The sequence below is a fragment of the Fusarium fujikuroi genome, chromosome FFUJ_chr06 (assembly GCF_900079805.1).
Source record: "Fusarium fujikuroi IMI 58289 draft genome, chromosome FFUJ_chr06".
NCBI lineage: Eukaryota > Fungi > Ascomycota > Sordariomycetes > Hypocreales > Nectriaceae > Fusarium > Fusarium fujikuroi.
The window spans coordinates 1,721,482-1,744,015 of record NC_036627.1 but is presented as its reverse complement, the minus strand read 5'-3'; the positions used below and the strand labels follow the sequence as shown (position 1 = coordinate 1,744,015).

Here is a 22,534-nt window from a genome sequence, read left to right as displayed (position 1 = left end):
CATGAGGGGCAGCCAGTCCCGATTCTGAACCACGCGCGGAACTTCATTCAAAGGCTGGACGAGAGACTGGTCTGATATATATCCACAAAATAAAATCTCTGATTTTGCCTGGCTTTGCAAAGCTCAAATCATAGAGTGCCATCCGTGCTAGAAGGCCGAATTCTTAGGCTAGGTACAGCAGATTGCCTTTATCCTTAGATCAGATCTCGAGAGGCTCTCGCCTGACCCCTGCTCGTGAGGGAACCCATTCCAGGCCGTGTCATAGAGACGCCAAAATAAGCTCCCCGACGCTAAGACAGTGCGAGAGCATGCAGATGTTCTATTGGATGGAAAGCTCTCACAGTGAAAACCTAGGCAGAGGCTCCGAACCTCCCAAGCGTTGAAGAGAATATTGGTTGAACTCCCCCTACACACATATACACTATGCTAGGCGATTAACAAACTCAAAATACCGTTGTCAAGACCCTGAATCTACAAAAGCTTAAACCGTTTAGTCGTTTATTGTGATATACCTTCAAATTAACGGCTTAACCCCGCATAAAATTTGGAGAACGCTCAACGACACACAATGCTGCTATTCAAGATCACCAAGATTTTACATTAGGTTTCGGGATTCATAAGCAGCCTGATATCTATAGAAGTTGCCAGTTGCCTCTTGACGGGACTTTTTATTTTACTCAAGTGAACCACTTGCTCCGTTGCCTCGGTCTCCCTATACAAAGCTCTCGGCTACTATGAGATCAAAATCGTGTCAAGCTTTGGATTGCTATTCCATCATGTGTTGTGTGGTCAATGAATATCCCTGGCCTTGTATTTCAAAGAGGATAAAGACCATCAGCTGCTACCGCTTTGTTATCAAGGCTTTTGGCCATTCTTTGACAGCCGTGCATGTTGCTTGTCGATATGATTCTCAACATACCCTGTAATCGCGTATCGATTTGGCGAGCTCTCTTAAGACTCTACCCTTGGGACATGGGAGATCCATCACTTCTTACCCATAGGGCTAAAGTAGTCAGTCTATATTATCGAATATATTTTTGAGAATTGCGTGTAAACGCGTAAAATTAGCAATAAGCTGCCACTCAAGTCGTCCCTACTAACGATCCTAGTTATGGACGTTTCCATACAGCCAGGACCCTCCTCTTGGACGTGATGATTTGACGTCTATTCAAGCCGATTCTTCAAGTACGACAATGGAAACGGGAAATCAAGATAGACCACCAGGAACTATGCTTGCTTAGCCTATTCGGTAGCTATCACTATCCACAGTAGACACGAAGTTCTGGCATCGAAGATAGCCATGCCAAGCAAATATAACCATGTCTAGCTCAATATAGGAATATGGCTAGTAAACGAGCTGGCAATTTTCATCCATGGATATCCCAGTCTCGAACAGAGCAAAAAGGCCTAATGGTTAAGTGAGTGGGTTAGGTTATGCCACGAAATCGTCCAAGCTCCAGATCAGTTAAGATGGAGATTGTGAGATATGACAGCTTTGACGGTACAACAACGTTCGAGAACAAGCGAAAGCCCAAGCCGCAAGAGTGTGATCCCATGGTTATTCTTAGCTATACATGTTATGCATGGTTAGTTGCGTAGTGTCATATTTGAAGATCATTGGTCGGCCGAGCTTTCTCTATCTGGATTGGTCGATCCACGGAACTCGAAACGTGTAGCTTTATCGAGCTTATCCTGGCTAATCGCCAATACTTATCTCAGCTTCAGCTCCTTGAAAGTTATGGGAGGATGGGTTAGGGGGCAAGTTGGGAATACTTCTTTTTGGCTACAGAGGCCCCAGTCCTGAACGCCGGCGGTCTAAAGTAGGACGGTGAAGCTGCTGGAAAGGTGGTTAAGGGATCACTTTAATACAACTGTGCCGTAGCTGAGCTGTACTAAGGGGCATGACTTCGAGAAAACAGGGCGGGAGAAGAAGTATCTTGTGTGTTTCATGTTCATTTGCAACCACGGGTAACCGCCTCACTCTGGTGCCACCTCATCAGCGTGACATACGACATACGACATGCGTACATATATATACATACAACTGGAGGATAGACAGAAGGATTACCGTCAAATATCCAGCCACCCTTATCCACTTTCCATCCTACACTCCTTCGGTACAAGCACCGCTTGGTTGAAGGCGCTCCCTTGAAGCCAATGAAGATGAGTAGCCACTATCGTCTGCGCCCACTGAGGAACCTTGTAGCGTTCAATGATAGGGAGGAACAAGAGGATTTGAAATTAAAATTCTGGTCAGTGGACCGTCATTCGACTTGTAGGCCTCGTGTACTCGATGGCATAGCAGCTGAACGGCATAATACAAGATTTACAAGATATCACCCAGCCTTGATGTTAGCCAACCCGAGAACTTCAACAGGGGTGTCGCCGGTCATGGAGTAATCTAAGACCGACTAATCTGTGGTAATCTCTAATGATCTGCGCATATCTTATCAGATCTTATTTGTTTTCTAAATATAAACACTTACGTAGTGAACCCATGTGACGTCCATGCAGTATTTGATCGTCCATGCCAGAACTAGGACCTCGAATAAAGGCAATAAGCCAGCTACGACATGATTAAAGACTCACAATAATATTGGGGATATTTTTTCTGATAAGCAAGCTCTGAATTCCCTCTAAATGTCTCTGCTATACCAATTTTGTGATTTTCCCCCTTTGACAATGGATCTCCTTTTTCAAGGGATTTGGTTCACCATACAAGAATACACTATTAGAGACATAGCTAAGCACAATCAATGAAGAAGTTTATCTATTAGACAAATACCTCCACTCAATGCAGGGGATCCTGAAATGATCTGTACCCGGTCTTTCAAACAGGTACCCTTCAGAGACCTACAGTGCGCTGTAAGACACCCAGATGAGTTTAGTAATGGACAGACAGAAGTGCAGGACCACTGAACAGATATATGAGACATGGCAAGATACCGAATTGCAATGTTGTGCCAGTGATTCGTCTCAATGCTGTCGAGATAATCTGGTCAGGGCCATGTTTAGTTAATTGTTGGACAGTGATGCAACTCCCTGCACCAAGAGTAACACCTGATGCCTTGGCAGCTACTAGAATTGGATCGTCACTGTATTGGTGGTTTCCTGTTCTTCGTCAGTTTTTGCCGTTCTTATTGCACAGGGACCGTATCCAGGAGAGACGCGAGTCCATTCCTTTGTCCATATCGGTTCTGTTACATGTTCCTTTTTTTCGATGCACCGAATGATAAGGTTTCGCAGTGAAACTTCGAATTTGAGTTTTCCCATGAGATATCTGGTTCCCTGAAGATACTATTTGGGTCATAATAGCCAACAAACAGCTTGGTAAGACGAGGTCCAGGGAGATGACACACAGAGCTTGGAGCCAAAAAAGTTTAGCTGTGATCGGTTTGCAGTGACTGAACATATGATCTTGTTCTATAATACTATTGAGCTCAAATAAAATATATGATATGTCAAATTACGATGAGTATTCCTGTGGATTGGTGGTGAGTGGCTAAGAGATCAGTGCCCTACAATCTTTGGTGACTCTGCGAGTGTTGATAAAAGACGGTTCATGAAATGAAGAGTAACTGATCCATCAAGACTATATCCAGATGAAAAATAAGATGGTTTATCACGGTCGTATACCATGATTTGAAGCAGGGAACCGCTGGTATTAAGGCCGGAGAGTCAAGATGCAATACCGGAGAGAAAGAGAGAAAGAGCAGTATCGGGTATTGGCTTGAAAGGCCTCGCATTTCATTGGGAGCCTGGTTTAACAATCTTATATGCTCTTCCATGTCGTAATCGTAATACTCAATGTTCGTTTTCGGCACTCAGGACTATGCTGAGCACGTTGACACACGATTCAACATCAAGGACGTTACCAGCCTGTGTCCTTCCTACTGCATGGAACTTATCACATGAATTCAATTCAAGATGTGCACTCGTTCAGAAAAAAGGGAAGTGATTTCATCGCCGACGTTGGAATCATGAGAAGAGAGCGATTTGTATGGCAACGAAATAGAACTTGTAATGGATAAATAACTAACAGTTGGCAATTCGGATATGTCTTATCGCAACCTCTATCTCGGCCTTAATAGACGATGTAATATTGCAACTCGTCTCTGAACAAGATGGCAGCTCAAAGCTTCCCCTTGGTCTGCTCCCTCCTCCTCATGGCCTGCGCTGACCTTAAAAGCGCATACAAGCTCTGCAACCTAGGCATTTCAACACCTTTCTCCCTTGCAATCCTCACAGGATTGCCCAATATCACCTCAAGCTCTAAGGGCTTGCCTGCCTCCCAGTCCAGAAGCATGCTCGGCCTTGCGCCCTTATTGCGGGCTGTGCTCTCAACGATCTTCTCAGGTTTGGCCATACTATCCGGGAAAGGTCTGCCGAGGATCCTGGGCACAGCATCTCGAATCTCGTGCATCACGCCCAGTAGATGTCGCTGGAGCTCGTCATCTGCTACCATGTCGGCATTGCCACGACCACCTGAGAGCACAGCGGAGGGGTTCATGGCCGAGTTGATACAGAGCTTGTGCCACCGCACAGTCTGAAGACCGACTTCATCATGGGGATCCACGTCTTTGATACCACCCAGCTCTGTCCACCAACGACGCAGTGCGTCAGTCGACTCTGTGCCACGACGGCCAAGCTCCGAGTTCTTCGAGGCTAAACCATCTGTGTAAGGTCCGATGCTGATACGCGTCCAGCGGTTCTGACGAATAGTACCAGGAGAGGTTTGCTCTGCACTAACAACGGTAACAGCGCTGACGATGGGGTTACTAGGGAAGCGTTTGCGGAAGGGCTCCTCTACACCGACACCATTCTGGATAAGGACGATACATGACTTTGGGCCTACCAAGGGCTCGATGATGGAAGAGTCATCGCTGATATCTGGAAGAGCCTTGGTTGTCACGAAGATGTAGTGCCAGTCTCGCTTTGCGCCTGATGAAGTGCCAGCAGCAGCATCGACAGAAGGGAAAGCCGCGTCGGGGTTGAAGGTGTAATCACCAAAGCTTCGTGTCAGAAGCTTCACACCGTCTTTTTGAATAGCAGCATAGTTAGAGCGAGCCACGAGAGAGACGTGGATATTTTGGGATGGCTATCATGATGGTCAGTGAGTGTACCTATGCAGGATATCATGAAGTTGGGTGCGTTACGTGATGAAGGCGTGAAGCGTAGAAGCAACCAACGGCGCCAGCACCGATGAAGATGATATCAACGCGGCTATGGCAGATGTAGTACATGTCAGTAATAGTTTAGACTTGACTTATGCGCAATTGAGTATTCGTATGATGGGTGCTTCTTGGGTACCTGTTGTCTGCCATGATGTCGAGGTATCGGGCCTTTCTATGCTATGCTCTCAGGGCACCCAATGGATGGCGTTTTAATTAAGCCGACAGAAGTCTCGATAGGCTTCAGACTTGATGAGTAACGAGTCTCTGTATTTCTCTGCCGATACAATAGAATACGAGACTTAAACGAGGTTGAATTACAGTCATGAAGCTCTAACTCAACCTCAAAGCAACCCAGCCCCGCCACTTCCACCCCGAACACCGAGGTCCATTCCGCCTGGGGACCGAGAGGTTGGAGATGGAGCACACCATCGAAACCCAGCAAAAGCCAAGCCTTAGAATATCCTCTATACGATACTTGGGCTTCTATACATAAGGAATACAGTGACAGTGACTGAGTGAGGAATCATTTGTCACTGAAATCAATTATCGAGCCTGCCCTCATCTTTCCCGTCGGCCGATCGACCGTCGTCATAACAGACCCAATTACATGTGTACATAATACTTGTCCTCTCAGAAGGATCATGAACCTCGACAACACCATCTTAGTCGCAGTGATCGGCCACCACCTGCTGCATATGGCACCTTTCTCCATCTCATCGGACCCAGCCGTGCTCGTCACGTCACTGGCAGCATGGCAAGCAAGCCCTGTGAGACTTGTGTGATTGAACCAGATAGAAGCACTGCATGGGCGAACACACGCACAAGTAAAGTCAGGTCAACTTGATGATGATTGATCCTCCAGACCAAGTAGACCCGCCAACATCGGATAGTTTTGGCATCAAACAGCCCAAGTTCCAGCTTCTTCTCGTCGTGGTTCGCTCCGAAACACGGCAAATGCAACACAAGACGAAAACCAGTTGTTCTAGTTCCCTTAGTCTCCCGTAATGTGTCAGCATCGTTGTTCAAACAAGGCAAGTCATCAAGGTAGAGCAAGCAAGCAATCAATCAATCAATCAATCAACCAACTTCCATGTTAACCATCTCGGGAGCTATTCACACCCAAATTCTTGGCTACCAATCGGCGACGCCGTTCGCCCGGTTCGGAACACCCCGCCGATCGTTGATGATCGGTTTCAATGTGCGAATGAGTGAGTGAGTGTAAGATTCAAACACCTACTCGAGTGACCAGAAAGACCACGAGACAGGAAGGGTATAGAGACCAGCAGCTATTGCCGTCAATCCCACGCGACGTAAGCCACATTCATGATGCAAGGTGGCCCTCATGATCTCAACCAATGTGTCAACTGCCGACTCATCAAGGCTCGTAGCTATTGGAGCTGTTGCCGTCATCAAAAACCACTGGTCGTTTTTATCGACCTGGCTGGATATCAAAATACTCTAGAATCATTCATTATGTGCCTACAGCTGATTCCCGACTTGTCCAAGAAGTCAAGACGACATTCTCAAAGTCGGGTGCCCAGCAACGAGTTCGAATTTATCTATGCCAGAGCAAAAACATCCAGGTCTATGGAGAGCAGACACTGAATGCCGATTACCACGCTGAGGAGATCCCAACGCGGTTGCTGGCAAACATTACACGCGAGAAACTGTTGGGAACATGTCAGTGTCACGGAAAACCTATTATAGCATTGCCTCATGCTTGAGGCTCTTGCAGTAGACAGATGCAAAGATGATGCCATGCTGAATGGCGAATAGCTGCGACGCGAGGGCTGGAGGTATTGCTATCCCAGCCATGTCAAGCAGCATATTTCACATCCAGCATCCGAATCCAAATGCACGTAGCCGTGTCGGAGGCGGCCGCTTCCAAGACAGCTCAGAGATTCTCAAATTGGAACCATGACGATAGAATCGACACGATGATAGCCTTGGGTTGCAGCCGCTGTCGGCGATCAGCGCCTAAGCGTGGTATATCTTGTTGAATACCTCGTGGCGCTCAGTGGAATGGTTGTGGTTGTGGTTGCGGTTGACCCCAACTTTGTGAGCTTGTGTGGTTGCAAAGGGAAAAAATTTTCGACTTGTGAAAGATATGGGCGAGTTTTGATTTTGCAATTTGGCCTGGTCAGCGTGGGGGTGGTTGTGATTAACCGATGGCTGGGCGGCCAATTACATGTCCCCTTTCTCGAATATCTTCTGGGCCAATAGAAGCTTCAGGGCAAGACAAGGCACACGTTTAAACCAATCATTTGAGGTCACGCTCGAGTTGCCTTTTACGGCCGTGAACGGCCCGGCCACCGCACCGTTGTTTTGTGGTGCTTTGCTTTGCTTTGCTTTACGGTCATGTTCGTCGACCTGTCCTGACAGGCTCACGCTCTCTCATGATCCATTGATAGCCACTCCATTTTCATAATAAATGGAGAATCAAGACAAGCCGGCCCGTTTGGAGACTCCTTTCAACCGCGGCTGCCCTTGGTATACCGAGCCCACCTCTTGCGCCGTGCCGTGCCTGAAAGCGGTAGCCCCTGGGAGACGAGGCTCTGTCTGTGTCTGCGTCTGACAAGACCAGGAAACTTTGCTAAGAATGTTGTGGTCAATGAATGGATGGAAACTGTCTTTTGCCAATCTCAAGCGGGTGCATTTCCCATTCCATGCTATTCCATTCTCGACTTTGGTTTTTCGTGGCGCTTAACCGTTCAACGCTTGATTAGGGCTCGTGTTTCGTTTCATTTTCACATCAACTCATTTCATTTCAGACTTTGCGCTCGCACGCTCGCAGCAGATGGTGGTAAAGTAACGAGACTGCAAGTACCCATCCGGAGAGGCTCAAGACACACATGACAAGGGCGACCCTCACCCTCTTACAACTTGCCTTGACCTGAGACGAGGAGATTGGCCATGGATCAAAGCAGATGCGGCTAGGCGGAAGCGCCATCGCAAGAGTCGACGTGCAGATTGAACCCAAGACTCTTTGGGCATCGCGTCCAACATACCTACCTAAGGTAGGCTACTAGGTAGCTACCGTCAAGCGTCGCAGATGAGCCCCATCGCCAACAAAACAAATGTGAACGGATACGTACAGCCATGGCCCATGAGCCACTCAGCCATCCATAAAACTGCCGGTGTAGTTAGTGAGGTTAGTAACCACATAACGGAACCGGTCAACAAATCTCCTCGGGTCGGTCTTCTAGGCGAACGTCGTTTCCTGGTAAGTGGTAGCGAATCCTCATTCCATGGACGAGCGGCCAACTACATACAGACGTGGCCAAGGTCTCGCTGATCAGTAACATTTCCTTAGTCTGCATGGTATGTATATATGTATGTACGTAGTAGGTAGCCTAGGTGGCTTTGCAATGATCATCCAATTCCACTCTGAGCATGGGGTAAAAACTTACCTAAGAAGCACGGGTGCTAAAAGGAAAACCGAGGATTGAAAGTCACAAAGTCTGCTGAGGCTCGCCTGGCGCATCCCACAGCGGTATCGCTGCTGATTCATATGCAAGAGCTGGCGCATGTTTTTTTTTTCTGCGGGCAATCAGAAGCCTGACAGCTTGGTCCAAGCTCCCTCCGCTGTACCACAAGGATGCAGGGGCGCAGGCTTCTAGAAAAGCTGCTGGAACCTAGCAGATCAAGGGTCGGGGTGTGAAGTGAGCAGACAGCCAAAATCCTGTTTGGGGGAATTCCGCCATGAAGCCAAGAACCAATCATGTAAGCATATAAAGATGCGGGATGGTGGGGGCGGGCAATGGGGCCCCGATGGATGTCTGGAGTCTTAGACAAACTTAGGCAAGGATTCCGGTCTGTTTTCGAGTGACTTTGGGAACGGTGCAAACTCGAGACACCCAGCACTGTCTCGAACTTCTTCATATTGGCCTCTTATACGATGTCTGGATGTCCATTGTTGGCTAGCACTTTGCATTTTCGAGTCTGTCAATCTGACACTGACAACGGGCGCAATCCAACCTGCCCCTTTGTGCAACTTGACGGTCTTCGCTGACTGCAAAGCATCTCCTGCTTGAGCGAACAGGACCCGAAGTCGCACAGCCATACAGAGTAGACGCATACTAGTCAAGCTTGCACATGTAGCCCGGGAATGAGACCTCTCTTTGACATCTCCGAAGTAAGGATGAACGGATATCAGGCATTTCTTTTGCCTATGTGGAGAGTCTGTTGGAGAACGGTTGATCGATAGTGGACCAAGAGGCTGTAGTTAATTTCCCCAGGAAGTTATCCATATGTACGCTGCATCCCGTATAATGTAAGGTATCATAAGTAGTGGCAGGGTACATCAATATCGTAATTCCCATAGATCTCAGGACATTGTCAGCCAATTCACCAACCCCTGCTTCACTCTTGGTACTTCCCCAGACATGCGGCAGAGTACTCAAGTTACAAGTTACAAGTTACAAGTGACAGTGACAGTGACAGTGACAGATGCAAGCCAGTAGCAGCCAGGCGTGTACAGACCCTTGCGTGAGCCTCGTGGAGTAGGAGCAAGGAATGGTCTACCAGAGTGCAGAATGGACCTCCGATCGCTGGACACGCCAGAGATCACTCTGGTACCTGCGTGACGTCTCTGACACCGCATATGTTGCGGTCAGGCGACGAGCCTTTCATCTTCCCATTTCAGGGCGGAATCTTGATATCCTATGCATACACGTGGACGACACAGAAATTCATACATATAGATCTTCCAAGGCGGTCAGATCTAACTCCGATGACCCCTCGGCATCCCGCATCAAGTTGAGGAGCGGGGGCATAAAAGAGGCGGCTGTCGCTTTTCGCGGCTGTGGGATTCGTTATACGTAACTTGGTACTAGTTGGATGGCTAGCCACCACAGAATGCGGAGTCCGGAATTGTCTTTTCCAGTTGCCAAACCCTTGGATACGAAGAACTTATTCCCATTGACTGAACCTTGCTGGCTGGAGATAATCGTCATTGAAATGAAGTGTTACATATAAGCCGGACGCTCACTGTGACTAGGCTCGTGGTCCTCATTCTTTGTGTGGATAAAGGGGCATGTATCCATTATCAGTATCTTGCCGGCAAAGACGCCAGAGAATTAGAGTTCTTTGAATAAGTCAATACGTATGTATGATAGCCGACATAGACGCATCGCGGAGTACATACATAGTAAGATTTAATACAGACGGCATGCACCTAAGCAACGGCAGAAATCGGGGTCCCGTCCCATGTTCATCAGGCCTGGTTGGTTCTGGTGGTAACCGGAAGCACGATGATTGGGGAAGAACTTGGTGTGCCCGGTGATAGATATCCTCCATGGCCGCAAGCCGATTCTCAAGATTCGAACACAGGTTCGCGCAGATCGTCAAAGCGGATTATCCACCAAGTCAGCGGCAGTGCAGTGACAAAATCAACACGCATCACATAGAGGAAATGTCATTGTTGCTGATCTAAGGAATACGTGCTGGATCACCCGAACGATCATGAACTGTCGCTGTGTTGAAGCCTAGAAACCATATTGGTTAGAAGACAAACTCCCGGCACCCGCTCGCCCGCACTATCCCGTCGGGATCCGTGCATCGCGGGGGAAGTTGGGGAAATCCTGGTGTCTGAGCTGGAGGATGCTAATGTCACAATATAACTACAAATGGACATGAACAAAATCGAGAGTCTACCGCACCTCGGAGGGTATCCGTTTCTAAAGATTCCGGAACGAATCGAAACCAACAAAATTGAACCGAAAGTGCATCACCCGGGCGGAGACGGCTGGTTGGTTGTGCAATGCTGATGACGCGGAAGAGTTGAGGGTGCCAATGGATGGATGGGTAATGTCTCAGTCACCCGCCCTGCACATCTGGAGGAAGCAATCAAAGCTCTGGACTGCAAGTGTGGAAGAGTCCAGCTGAAGTGTCAATCTATGCGGTGCTTTCTTCTTTGGTCAGCTTGTCATAAGTTAAAGATCTGTGCTTCATGTGAAAGGCGAAGCACCGCATATAGTCCGAAGGATTATACCAAGATAGGCAGTCCAACAGGTAGATACATCATACATGTCGAGACAAGGCTACAAATAGCATCGGCGAATCTGGGCTACCTACCCCTGGATCGGCGGTCTGCACACAAGTGCACTTGTCATGGTAACACTGTCGGTGCTTAATTTGGGTTGGAGGGTACCCTGGGATCCAATGATTTGCAGGGTCCACGAGGGTCTTGGAGATGGCCATCCAGACTGAGACATTGTCATCTTTGCCTTGACGCACATTCTCGGCATGCCTTGACACGAACACCAGAAGGAGCCTGTAGCTTCGTTGTCCGGCTCCGGTGCATGGAGCCTGTAGGCCAGCATTGGTGCATAAAGTGTATGATCCAGCCGGGGCGCTGGGGTCTCTGTGGATAAAAGCCTCCGGGACGATTATACGTAGCTATGGCTGACCTTGAGTAACAGAGTCGCGTGAACTCTGTACAAGGGGCCTAACAAGCATGATGATGCTGTTGCCTGCAGCAAAATGGAGTCAGCATCGTCAATCGAGAAGCGACACACCGCGCAGCAAGTCGACGAGCTGTACGGAGTATGACAAGATGATTGCCAGGTAGCCAGGGCACCAGCCATCAGCAAGCGAGAACGAGATTACAGCCGATGCATGGTTGAAAACGGACTAGGTCGTATACTTGAATAGAGCCGCCTCGCAAAGTCTATTCATGATGTATCGGCAATCAAACCGAAACTCCCAATCTCTCTCTCTCTCTCTCTCTCAGGGAGCCGCGGCGTTACTGTTTCTGCCAAGCACTCATGCAGCAAGACAAAGTGTGGATGTAGACGAGTATCCGTACAAGCGCGCCCTATCGAATTAGCTGGGAGGCTGTCTTATGCTGGAGGATGTTTATAGGTGGACCTGTTGAAGTGCAATCAATCAGCCTGATCTGCTACAGTGTGGCTACAGTGAGGCACAGTACGCATGGTTGTCTTCACTTGTGTTTTGCAGCGGCACAGACGGGAGCCTTGCAATTACATCCGTCGGCTCTGCCATTGTTTATGGACCTCAAAAAGCGAGATGCTCGGGTGCTAATATTATACATGACAAGGAGCATTTCAATAATACAATCAGCTTACCTTAGTCATTCTCAGCAATTGTAAGAACCCACCGACCAACCAACCAGAGCAAGGATTGCGAATTTCCGAACAGATACCGGCCACCGGCCACCACCACCAACTCAAGTTTGATGGATGGATGGATCGTCCCGAAGATGCTCCGCCGATAAGGTACTGTTCTGCATGTACGTAAAACTTTTCTTTTCTTTTCTTTTTTTTTTTTTTTTTTTTTTCGTTTGATGACCTGGATCAAATCTGCCAGTCTAACCTGGTTTGATCGTACCCGTCTTAAGCTTCGGTACAGCCAATGGCTGAGCGGCATCCTTGAACTTGTTGTGCCGTGATCCTCATTGACGAATGTCGAATCCTGCCCTGCCCCCAGTCTGATAACCCCAGCCAAACGGCCACTAGACGAGCCTCTGAGATATGTCAGTGTACCATCACGTCAGGTACAGGGCAGGGCATTGTCTGCACGCGACAATACCTGCACCAGAGGTTCCCAAGTCACGACAGAGCCGATGTCCAGCTGCACGAGGCGCCAACTAAGCGTCAGATTTCAAGCCCAAGTCACAGCGGAAGTGGATTTGATGAGGACACGATAATGTTACTGTCGTGTTGAATTTCATACAGTCGATTATTATCCCAAATAATATCTTGTATACATACGTAGTGCGCACAGTACGTATCGCCCGGTGGTCCCTGTCTCTGTTGCACTATTCTCTTCTTGACTCGAGACGCGGAGCGGCTGCAACACGAAGGATTAGGTGCAAGACCAGACAGAAACTGTGGCTGTTTTGGCCTCGAACACTGGGTTTAGGATGTCAGTTCAAGCCAGTCAGCGTCTCTGCTGAGTCCGGATTCTCCCATAAAGTTAAGCATGGATATATTCTGATCGTCCCTCCGTCCCGTTATGCCAGTCAACCTAATTTACCCGCAGACACACGCTTTTACATACGGTAGGCAATCCCGAAAACAGCAACCCCTTCTCATCGTCCATTTACCTAGTTCCCGATGCTGAATTGCTCTGCTCTGCTGTGGTCTGAATTGCCAATAAACAGGAAGGTGATGTAGAAACTGCATTGTAATTACATGATTATCTTACTGAGGACACATGTGAACCACGAATCCATGTCTAATGCCAATGCTTGCGGCTCCTTTTTCCCTCCTTCCCTCTTTCCCTCTCCCCTTCTCCTGCGGTTCTCCTGCTCTTGCTCCTTCTCACTTTGTACACTCCGCATCTCTCCACTGTAATCTGTCTCGCACCAATCTTGCACTACTTCCCCCATTCAATCTTGATCCATCCGCTATAACATTCATGGATAAATCACCATCCCACGGGCCATGAGCTCCACAAATCCCCCAAGCTCTCACTCGACAGTTGATTCATTCATGATGACAACCAAATGGCTAATAAGTTTGACGGCCTATGCGAGCGTATCAAATCTCGCCCTTAATAAACACACACGGCTGAGAAATGTCGATCTAGAAGCAACGCAAACGCGACGGCAGTATGTTCGGTAACGTTTCTCCCGCTGCCCCCAATCACACACACAAACGTATGTATGCCCAGCGATTCTACATCACAGGCTCGCTCATGTCTAAACCCTTCTCCTCGAGAAACAACTAGAGGACGCTATCCCGAACTCGGTCTCAATCCCACGTCTTCAGCAATGGCCCATGCCATGCCACGGACCACAACGGAAGATGACCACTGACGATGTCTTCTCTGTCCTCTCAAGCTCGTCATGGTCGCTCCAGAACCCTTGTCCCCCATCCCAGCCCATGCTTTCCACCCCGCCCAGCCCGGTCACCTTGTTGCTTGCGCCATCGTCCCACACTGTACAGCCGAGTATCCTCGATCGCGCCCGTGTCCGCGACCTCCACGCCTCGCCTTGCTATTCAAGGCAAGGCAAGGCAAGGATATTGAGAACATGGACCCTAGGGGCTGTAGGCAAAGAATGTCCAATCTGAGCGGGCACGCTGGCGGAATTAACCAGCGAGAAAGCAAGAATTCGATTTCACTTATGCGGATCGATTCGGTACAGGACAACTTAATGATCCAGGGATCATGTTAGGCCTAGGGACCAAGGGTCACGGTTGGCCTGCTACCAGTATGTTGCTATTCACAGACATATCACATTGTGATGGGTGTTCTGTTGCCCACCACGCCTCAACGCTGCTACTTTGGGCACTGGTCTTTTGACTCTGAGCTCTGTGGGTTTCGCGCTGCAGTTCGTCATTATCTCCTGTTATACTCAATGTCTGTCATAAAAGAGGCTCTCTTCCTCGAATCTCTCCCGTATCTTTCACTTTTACTTCTTTCCTCTATTTCCCAACCTCACATTTGCACGGCGTCCTTCAGTGTGTTCCTCAGGGAGCACGCTTAGTTGTGCGGTGTGTTCTCCGTTCTCTGCTCTCCGTTCACCAATTGGTGTCGGCCGCCGACGTCACCAAAGCTACAGTACCAGGTCCGACGAGCGACGAACAACGCAGAACGAGAACGCTCCGACCATCCGGGCCGACATCTCCACCCACAACGTCTCCAGCAGGGCGGCTTGGCTTGAACTTGGTCGTCGATGTCGTTGTCTTAGCTGGCTCTGGCTCTGTAGCTGAAGGCGCCAAACCCGCTTGTGCTGTGCAGTCTGCAGCGTGCACCAGAAGAAACCCCGGTCCTGCCGCCAACCTCGTCCGCCCATCCATTTCAGGTATTCCTGCGGCGCACTCCCTCTCTACACCCACCACTACAATCTGCATCGCACCCCCAGGGCCCAGGGTTACAGTAGCGAGCGATCCAACCCGGCCACAAGCTAGGTTTAGGAACCTACTGTACCATACAGTTCCAGAGGAGACCCCAAGACACCCCAAGGGAAAATACCCACCTACTGGCCGGTGTATCTCCACTCCGTTCCTCTCTCTCATCAATTGGTTTTGTCCAACTTGCCCTCGAAAACTTTTATTATAGTCTTCTGCTCCCACGTTCCTTGTCTGGATTCGTTTTTCAGCCTCTTCCAGCTCTGCCTAAGCTCCGTCACGATATGTTACTGAAACTTGACTGTCCGATTTAACAAAGCTTTCTCGACTCCGTTTCCCCAACCTCAATCCACTTCCTCTCTTAGCGTGGGAGCGCTTTTGCGGGACACTTACACACAAGCCTTGGATATCGGTGTCGATAGAAACCCACTATATCCTCCCTCCACCTTGGCCGGACCGAGCATACTCGACTCGAACTTGGTCACCTTGGATCCTACATATCTGGCTTTCGTCAAGAAACGACCGTTTCCACGATTCTCTAGCTCGCCATTTAACCTCAAGTCGACTGCACCTTGAGCCAGTCTGCACCCGCCAAAATGATAATTGATGGAGAAAAGTATGCTTGCGAGGCTTGCGTCCGCGGCCACCGCGTGAGCAACTGCCAACATTCTGGTAAGTCGGAACTCAAGACTGAAGTTATGGGTTATCGGTCCCAGTCATTACCTTTGGCTGGATGTAAATCCAGTACTCGTCCATGGACATTGCTCCAAGCTTAGCTCTGTTCTCTGTACTGACCACAATCCTTCGATAGACCGCCCTCTTCAGCACATCAACAAGAAGGGTCGACCAGTTTCCCAATGCGCTCACTGTCGCGCCATGCGTAAGTCGCGCTCTGCTCACGTCAAGTGCGACTGCGGTGAGAAGACAAGTAAATGTGCCCACTTGCAGCCAGCCGTTGAGGGGCACACTGGTGAGCTTCCTCTGGTTTCTCGAGGTGTTACAGACCTCGAGACGCTCGACACAATTCGCATTTTCTAAAACTTTCGCAGAGACATGTTGCTGTAACCATGGTGGCCCCTGCAGCTGCTCTCACAAGAACGAGCCTGCTCTTGACACCGTTCCTGAATCTGACTCGGAGCGCGAGTCTTTGACCCTTAGCATTAGTGGCCGTCCGAAGCCTCCGGGTCGACGACGACGAGCCAACACGGTCCACTCAGACGGGGTCTTGACCTTCGATCAGCACGGCAACCACAAGCCTGCTCACCGAAGCAACCGGGTCTCGCAAAAATGTGGCCCATATCAGCTTAACAGGGTGAACTCGGCTCACAGCACTGGCAGCTTAGGCGCCGAAAGCATGCTGCAGAAGAGCACACGGGAACCTCCCAATAGCCGAGCACGCGCTGCTACCAACCGAGAGCGAAGGGTCAAATCAGAAACCGCATCGCCCCTGATGAGTGGTGCGAGCAGCTTCCAGAACCTCAATGGCAACCTGCCTCCTCTGGACCTTTCAGGCATCGAGTACCCTCCTTATATGGCTAACAGTACGTTTGATCTGTTTGGATCTGGTTTCAATTCAGAGACAGATGCCCCCATGTACAGCGCTGGTCTCAGTGCTGCTTCAGTCGACTGGAGCCACTATGATCTTTCAGAGATGAAGGGCGAGAGTTTCACGCCTTCCAGTTATAGCCAGGCCGGTACTCAGAGCTTCAATGGCCTCTTCGATTTTGGTAGCGGTTCAGAGCACCTTCCCCACCTGGCAAACACTACATCGACCTCGGGCGAGGTTTCCGAAGTGGAAGATTTTCTTCCCGGAGGAGACGGCGACTATGACGGCCTGGAAGGATTCAGCCGTGCCGATAGCTTCATCCGACAGAACGGCAACGTGATGGCCAACTCGACCGACCTCACTACCATCGACTACGACAGCTTCTACAAGGGAGCAGATAGTGGCCCTATGGCGGGAGCCGGTCTATCCATGGTTGAGGACGACCCTGCCTTCTGGATGCCCAATTACAACGAGGGCATCACTACAATGGACGAAAGCCCCGAGCCTCTCGGCCCTGCTTCAGTGCCTAGCTTCTGGGGCATCTGAGAAATTATCGAGCTTTCGAATATTTTGGCGTACACAATACCCATTCGGTTTTTTTATTTCAAGTCATTAGGGTGACGCACCGGCAGGCGTTGAAAAATACCAAACGAATTGAGGCCATGAGAGGCATGGTTTCTTTTACACATTTCGCGTGAAGAGCGCAACATATATACGTTTTATACGGAGCGAATCTACGCTCACAACCACCCGCAAACCAATCGCATCTGCACGATGTCTGGGTTTCTTGCGGTGATGATTACGACAGACACCACTCTCATCCATGAAGTAGACGGTTTGAGAGTATTGATGAGCATGAGTTTTCCTACTATCGGCTAGGAGGGATGGAAAGGATAGAGCAGGCGCAGATGGCTTTCTGAATTACACAAGAAGCAGAGCAAGGACAAAGAAGAGACGAGCAGTGCAATATGTTTGGATGATTTAGCTTGCGAAAAGAAATGTGATCAAGACAGACAAAATTCAGTTTGAAAGCAATGGCTGACGGACCATGGCAATCAGACCAAGGGAAGAAGACTAGGTTGCACTGGTGGTCCGTCGACCTGCGCTCGATTTGATCTGCATGGGGAATTTACAAGCTGAGCGATGCAAGAAGGAGGGAGATTGCATATTCTAGACTCGTTTGTCAAGCAGTTATTGCGTCTGTTGACTCAATTGTTCATCATCGTTCTTTGTTATTTTTGGTTCGATGTTTCTGCTTCTGGTCTCAATCTGGGTACGACGAAGAGTACTCGGCATGACTTGATTTAACGCAATAGACTTTTATGACTGAGGACCAAGACCAACCGAGTCGAGGTCTATGAGCCAACACCACCAAATACCGTTCCACCATACATATTTACATACGTTGGGTGATTGTGTCGACATGCATTGAGGATCACTGACACCAGCTTGCTTCGAACTCCGGCAGTATCACTTGTCATTGCTTCAAGACAACATCACACGGATCCCATTGCAGCCCATCGTCGGACGCCCGGAGACGAAGTGGTTCGACCAGCCAAGTTGCGTGGTGCACGAGATATCCAAAAGGATGCCTTCTGCTGTCTAGGGGTCTAATGCAAGAGGTGCTCGACCAACAACAATGCCAGGTCTCTAGGCCTGATTTCAGAAACAGCCAGCGTTTCTTTCATATTGTTGGTATCCTATAGGCCCGCGCGCAAGCCGCCACAGATGAGCACCCTATTTCCCCGTCATTTCTTTTCCACCCCATGATTCCAGGGATCCCCAAGCCGGGGTCAACAGGGATTTAAGGAAGACGTGGCACTTGGACCAGGACATCATCATCCCTCTGCATTCGATGTGTCTTGCTTTACGTACAGGCTCTGGTGATGTTCCTGGTTGTTTCTAGACAATGTCGATCATCCGAGGTCCCCATGAAAATAGTACGGAGGCTGGAAATTGTCATGAAAGATGTCACCAAAGACCCCACACACATGAAAGATTCTTTAGCACATCTACATGTACGCTACTTGCTTTTCTCGAGCTCGGAGATGCACACAGATAAAACAGACAGATGCACTTTGTTTTTTCCGTACTCTGCTTCTGTGTGGTACATGCATCTAACGGTCCATACCGGGTCCGGGCCGGCACAGAAGCATCAGCTCAGTGATGCAGGGCCTGGCCTGGTCTTTTTCTTCCTGGCCTGCAGTCCAAGTTACATTTGGAGGGGGGCGTACAGCGCATGTACGTACTTCATATCAAGCAAAGAAGGTTTCTATACTGCTTCTGAAAATGGAAGCCAGGTACGGTACACAAAACATGCGTCTCGCATGTATCGGCCACGACAGCCAACCACACAAGCTAAGTAACTAACAACTTGGCAAGCAAAGCATAGCCTCAAGGATTTCAGTCTAGCCTCTCTAGCCTCTTTATCGTTTGCACGGCTAAGCTAAGCGGAGCCAAAGTCTCTACGTACCTTGTTACTAACTACTAGGTAACATTTTGTCTTCAACTACGGAGTACTGACCGACGGCTTCACAACCAAGTCCTGTTAACCCTGAGTCCCTAACAACTAGTCTATCGGTAGTCGAGTGGGAGAAGCCTCTAATTCGATAAAGACCCATTTACGTAAACTCAATTCTCCCATTACTCGTTTCCCGAACCGTCGGATTTTCTTAGCTTGGTCCGGTACTCGGAGAGGGAAGAGGTAGTGTCGATCAGGTACGGCTAGAATATGCAAGATTTTGACTTTTTCTCCCTCGACGCTACATATGTAACAGTTCGAGCCATGATTGACCAGACAAGCTTGTGGACAGCGTGGGAAAAACTCTGTTTCGGAACCGTTACTGCACACAGAGTAGAGCTTCGGTTGTACAGCGTTGTAATAGGACAATTATGGGATTTCGAATATCAAAGTTGATAAGTATCAAAATAGTATCTCAACAAAACCCAAACGCCATCGTTCATGGCACAAGCTTGGCACTATCATCTACTGTCATCGTTCCGCATTTTCCGTTACCCCAGTTTAACAAGTACCAAAAAGGGGAATAATAATTATACAAATCCCATCGCCTGACAATGGTCATCGCCTCTTCACACGTGTGTGTACAGGTCTTGTTGTGTTTTTTGAATGATGTCCTACGCCATATCCAAATACCCTGATGCCAACGATGGCCCAAATGAGATATCATCACCTCCCGGTGCGATGCCCTCATGTGCTGTGGCAAGATCTGCCAGGTGTTGAAGGCCTTGGCTCGCTGCCGCCTCTACTGACGATGTTGGACGCAAGAATTCCGAGAGTTTGTCGCGAACACCATTCCACATTTCGTTTGTCTTTTCCACAATGTCCTTGATCAGCTGTGTGGCTTCTTCTCGCGACTTGTCGATCTTGACAAGCTTCGCCAGAGACATCGTAATAAGAGACACAAAGTGATTGACGAGTGGACTGCGTAGGTGCTCGTTTGCAAAGAGAAGGTTGATCACTTCCTTGGTAGGCCATAACGTTTCGGTCGGCGTAGCGCCTGGTGTCAAAAGCACAACCATGAGCTTACAGTGCCAGTATGCTAGATGCACCACGGGATGCGACGTAGCCAAGATATGCGCAGGGAGATCTTCTCGGTAGTTCTCGACATAATCTGCGAGTATGCGTGCCACTATCTCCTCGGTTGTGGACATTCCGAGCTGCAATGTGAAGATAGCTTGCCACAGACAGTTGAGCAGCTTTGAAAGTCCTAGAGTCTCGGTCAGCGATCAACAACTACCTATAATGAACTAGTTATCACTTACGAGCAAGGTAAAAGCACACATCTCCCAGGATCTTCTCCAGGCCAGGAGGAGCGACTGTACTATTGTCGGGTATCATTGGTGGTTTTCCTTTGCCGACAGCATGCCAACGGTCCATCAGGATCAATGACCACCATATCCGCACTGATAGCTGGTCATCTGAGTCCGAGTCGGACTCCAAAACCAACTCGACGGGAGTGTATCGCCATAGATTAATCGAATTGGCCAGACCAACTGCACGAGAAAGCAAGTATGGCAAAGTTGGTGAAGAACGCCAGTCTGCGTCGATAATAAGCAGCAACAGCGTTTGGGCATGCACAATATAGGTGGCTTGTGTGGCATGGGTTTCATCGCTCTCGCGTTCCATAAGTAGCAAGCTAGCAAGCTTTGTGTCACCACCGGATCCTACGACAGCGGGAAGAGCATTGGCAAATGCATTCTGGACCGATGTTGGGCACTGCGCGAGTAACGCCTGCATTCGATTCTTTGTGCTTGGCAATATCGGATACACAGGGCCAACAGTTGACAAATAACTGAATAACGACATGTTAGTTGCGGAAAAGGGTTTCGGTGACGGATCACTAACCTCTGTAGCATGCTTTCGTCGATGTCAACGGTCTCATGAGCATCTGGCATTGACACGTCCATAGCAGCCACGGGAGGTTTAGAGGGCGTACTGTCTGGCCTAATGGGTGTAGCTTGGGGTGCCAACGAGTTGTTGTTGTTGTAAGCTGAATATGCTTCAGAAGTCCCTGGCGAGGCCTGCATCCTGTGGTCCGAGCCCCATGGCATTTGTCGCGAGGGTGTAACAAAATCGTTTGTCGAAATACTGGAAAAGGGTCGTTTTCGAGCAGCATCCTCGCCTTGGCTTTGCCGAGGTCGATCTGTGGAAAAGAGTCTGTCGATGTCGTCTTGGCTCAGGCCTCCATCGGACTCGAGCTTGTTTTCGATGCTATGGATGCGATCTGCAAGTTCTTTGATATATCTGTTGAGGCTGTCAGTTTTTGCCTTTCAGTGCGTAATTGCTTGCAGGTATCAAAACCATACCCTTTACTTGGACCCCTTTTCTGCGGTACGCGGCTGAATAGGCATCTAATGGATGATCTAGCACAACTGGAACAGGGAGCGTCCCCAGTATCTGACTGGGCGTCACACTTGATTTTCTTCCTCCGACACTCGTCGCACGCCCTTGACACCTTTGATCGTTTTCTGGGTGGGATGCTGTTGTCGATAGGGTATTGGGGGCCCATTGGTGGCCCAACAGAAACAGACATGGCGTGCGATACCATTTGGTCGCTCGTCGGAGTATCGTGAACATATGACGGTGTCTGCTGCTGCTCGGGGTCAGGGTGAGGCATGATGCTTCGCAGGTTGGGGTCCTCGACGTTCATGTTGGGGTCTGTGGCTGACATCATGGGCGCTCCAGCTAGACCTTGGCCTAACTGGGCTGCCAGCTGAAGCTCTTCCAGGTTGGCAGGACGAGGAACGTGCTGCTGAGGGGTTTCCGGTTCTGGAGGTTGCAGGTCATTCTGATTGTGCTCTGGAGCTTGCACATGTTGTACTTGTTCCGGCGCATGATGGTCTAACTGTTCATGATGAGGCTCGTGATGGGACTCATGATGCTCATGGTGCTCGTGCTCTTGGTGGTCTTGAGGGACGTCTCGGCCACTAGTGTTGTAAAAAGGGCCAGCTTCCATTGCCTCAGTGCCGGGCGAGGGATATGAGATGTTGGCATCCTCTGCCTCGTTTTCTAGCTTTGTACTCATGGCTACAGCTGGCTTGACATGCAGATGGTACAGTCGGTTGGCACTCGAGGTATTTTACGGGCGAGGACGATCGTCAATCAACACAATATGCGGAGATGAGTATTGACAGGCGTAATGCTTCAATTGTTGCAATAATGAGGCGCGATATGACGGCGTTCCACCAAATTAAGCCCTGCGCGACGCGCGACGATATCACTGGACGAAGCCATTGTTAGCAATAGTTCGACGCGATGTTGACCAAGTGCACACGATCGCGAACCAAGCGAGGGATGTCACGGAAAGTGATTTTGCAGGCAGACGCGACGACATGATTGTGTTCGTGCTGTTGATTAGGAAAGCTATATCTTGGTCATGGCGACTTACACGACTCTTGTTCTGGGATCTCGGAGCTGGATAAATGCGATACGACGGCGACGCCTCGACGGAAGAGGAAGAACTCGGCCCCGATGA

At 49.3% G+C, this 22,534-nt stretch overlaps 4 protein-coding genes; 1 reads left to right on the top strand and 3 right to left on the bottom strand.

The window, feature by feature from the left end:
• Nucleotides 1-4,132: 4,132 nt before the first annotated feature.
• On the bottom strand, nucleotides 4,133-5,324 carry FFUJ_05886 (uncharacterized protein; the record flags this gene model as incomplete). XM_023579148.1 has 3 exons in its annotated part: nucleotides 4,133-5,098; nucleotides 5,157-5,223; nucleotides 5,311-5,324. 3 exons carry the CDS (start codon nucleotides 5,322-5,324, stop codon nucleotides 4,133-4,135), a joined length of 1,047 nt encoding a protein of 348 aa, XP_023432825.1.
• Nucleotides 5,325-14,662: 9,338 nt separating this feature from the next.
• FFUJ_05885 (uncharacterized protein) lies at nucleotides 14,663-14,995 on the bottom strand (the record flags this gene model as incomplete). The annotated part of the gene is made up of 1 exon (XM_023579147.1): nucleotides 14,663-14,995. The coding sequence occupies one exon, from the start codon at nucleotides 14,993-14,995 to the stop codon at nucleotides 14,663-14,665; it is 333 nt and encodes a 110-aa protein (XP_023432037.1).
• A 593-nt stretch (nucleotides 14,996-15,588) lies between these two features.
• Nucleotides 15,589-17,084, top strand: FFUJ_05884 (related to transcription activator CUP2; the record flags this gene model as incomplete). XM_023579146.1 has 3 exons in its annotated part: nucleotides 15,589-15,664; nucleotides 15,804-15,962; nucleotides 16,042-17,084. 3 exons carry the CDS (start codon nucleotides 15,589-15,591, stop codon nucleotides 17,082-17,084), a joined length of 1,278 nt encoding a protein of 425 aa, XP_023432036.1.
• Nucleotides 17,085-19,673: 2,589 nt separating this feature from the next.
• On the bottom strand, nucleotides 19,674-22,084 carry FFUJ_05883 (uncharacterized protein; the record flags this gene model as incomplete). XM_023579145.1 has 4 exons in its annotated part: nucleotides 19,674-20,266; nucleotides 20,322-20,851; nucleotides 20,905-21,303; nucleotides 21,513-22,084. The coding sequence occupies 4 exons, from the start codon at nucleotides 22,082-22,084 to the stop codon at nucleotides 19,674-19,676; spliced, it is 2,094 nt and encodes a 697-aa protein (XP_023432035.1).
• Nucleotides 22,085-22,534: the final 450 nt, after the last annotated feature.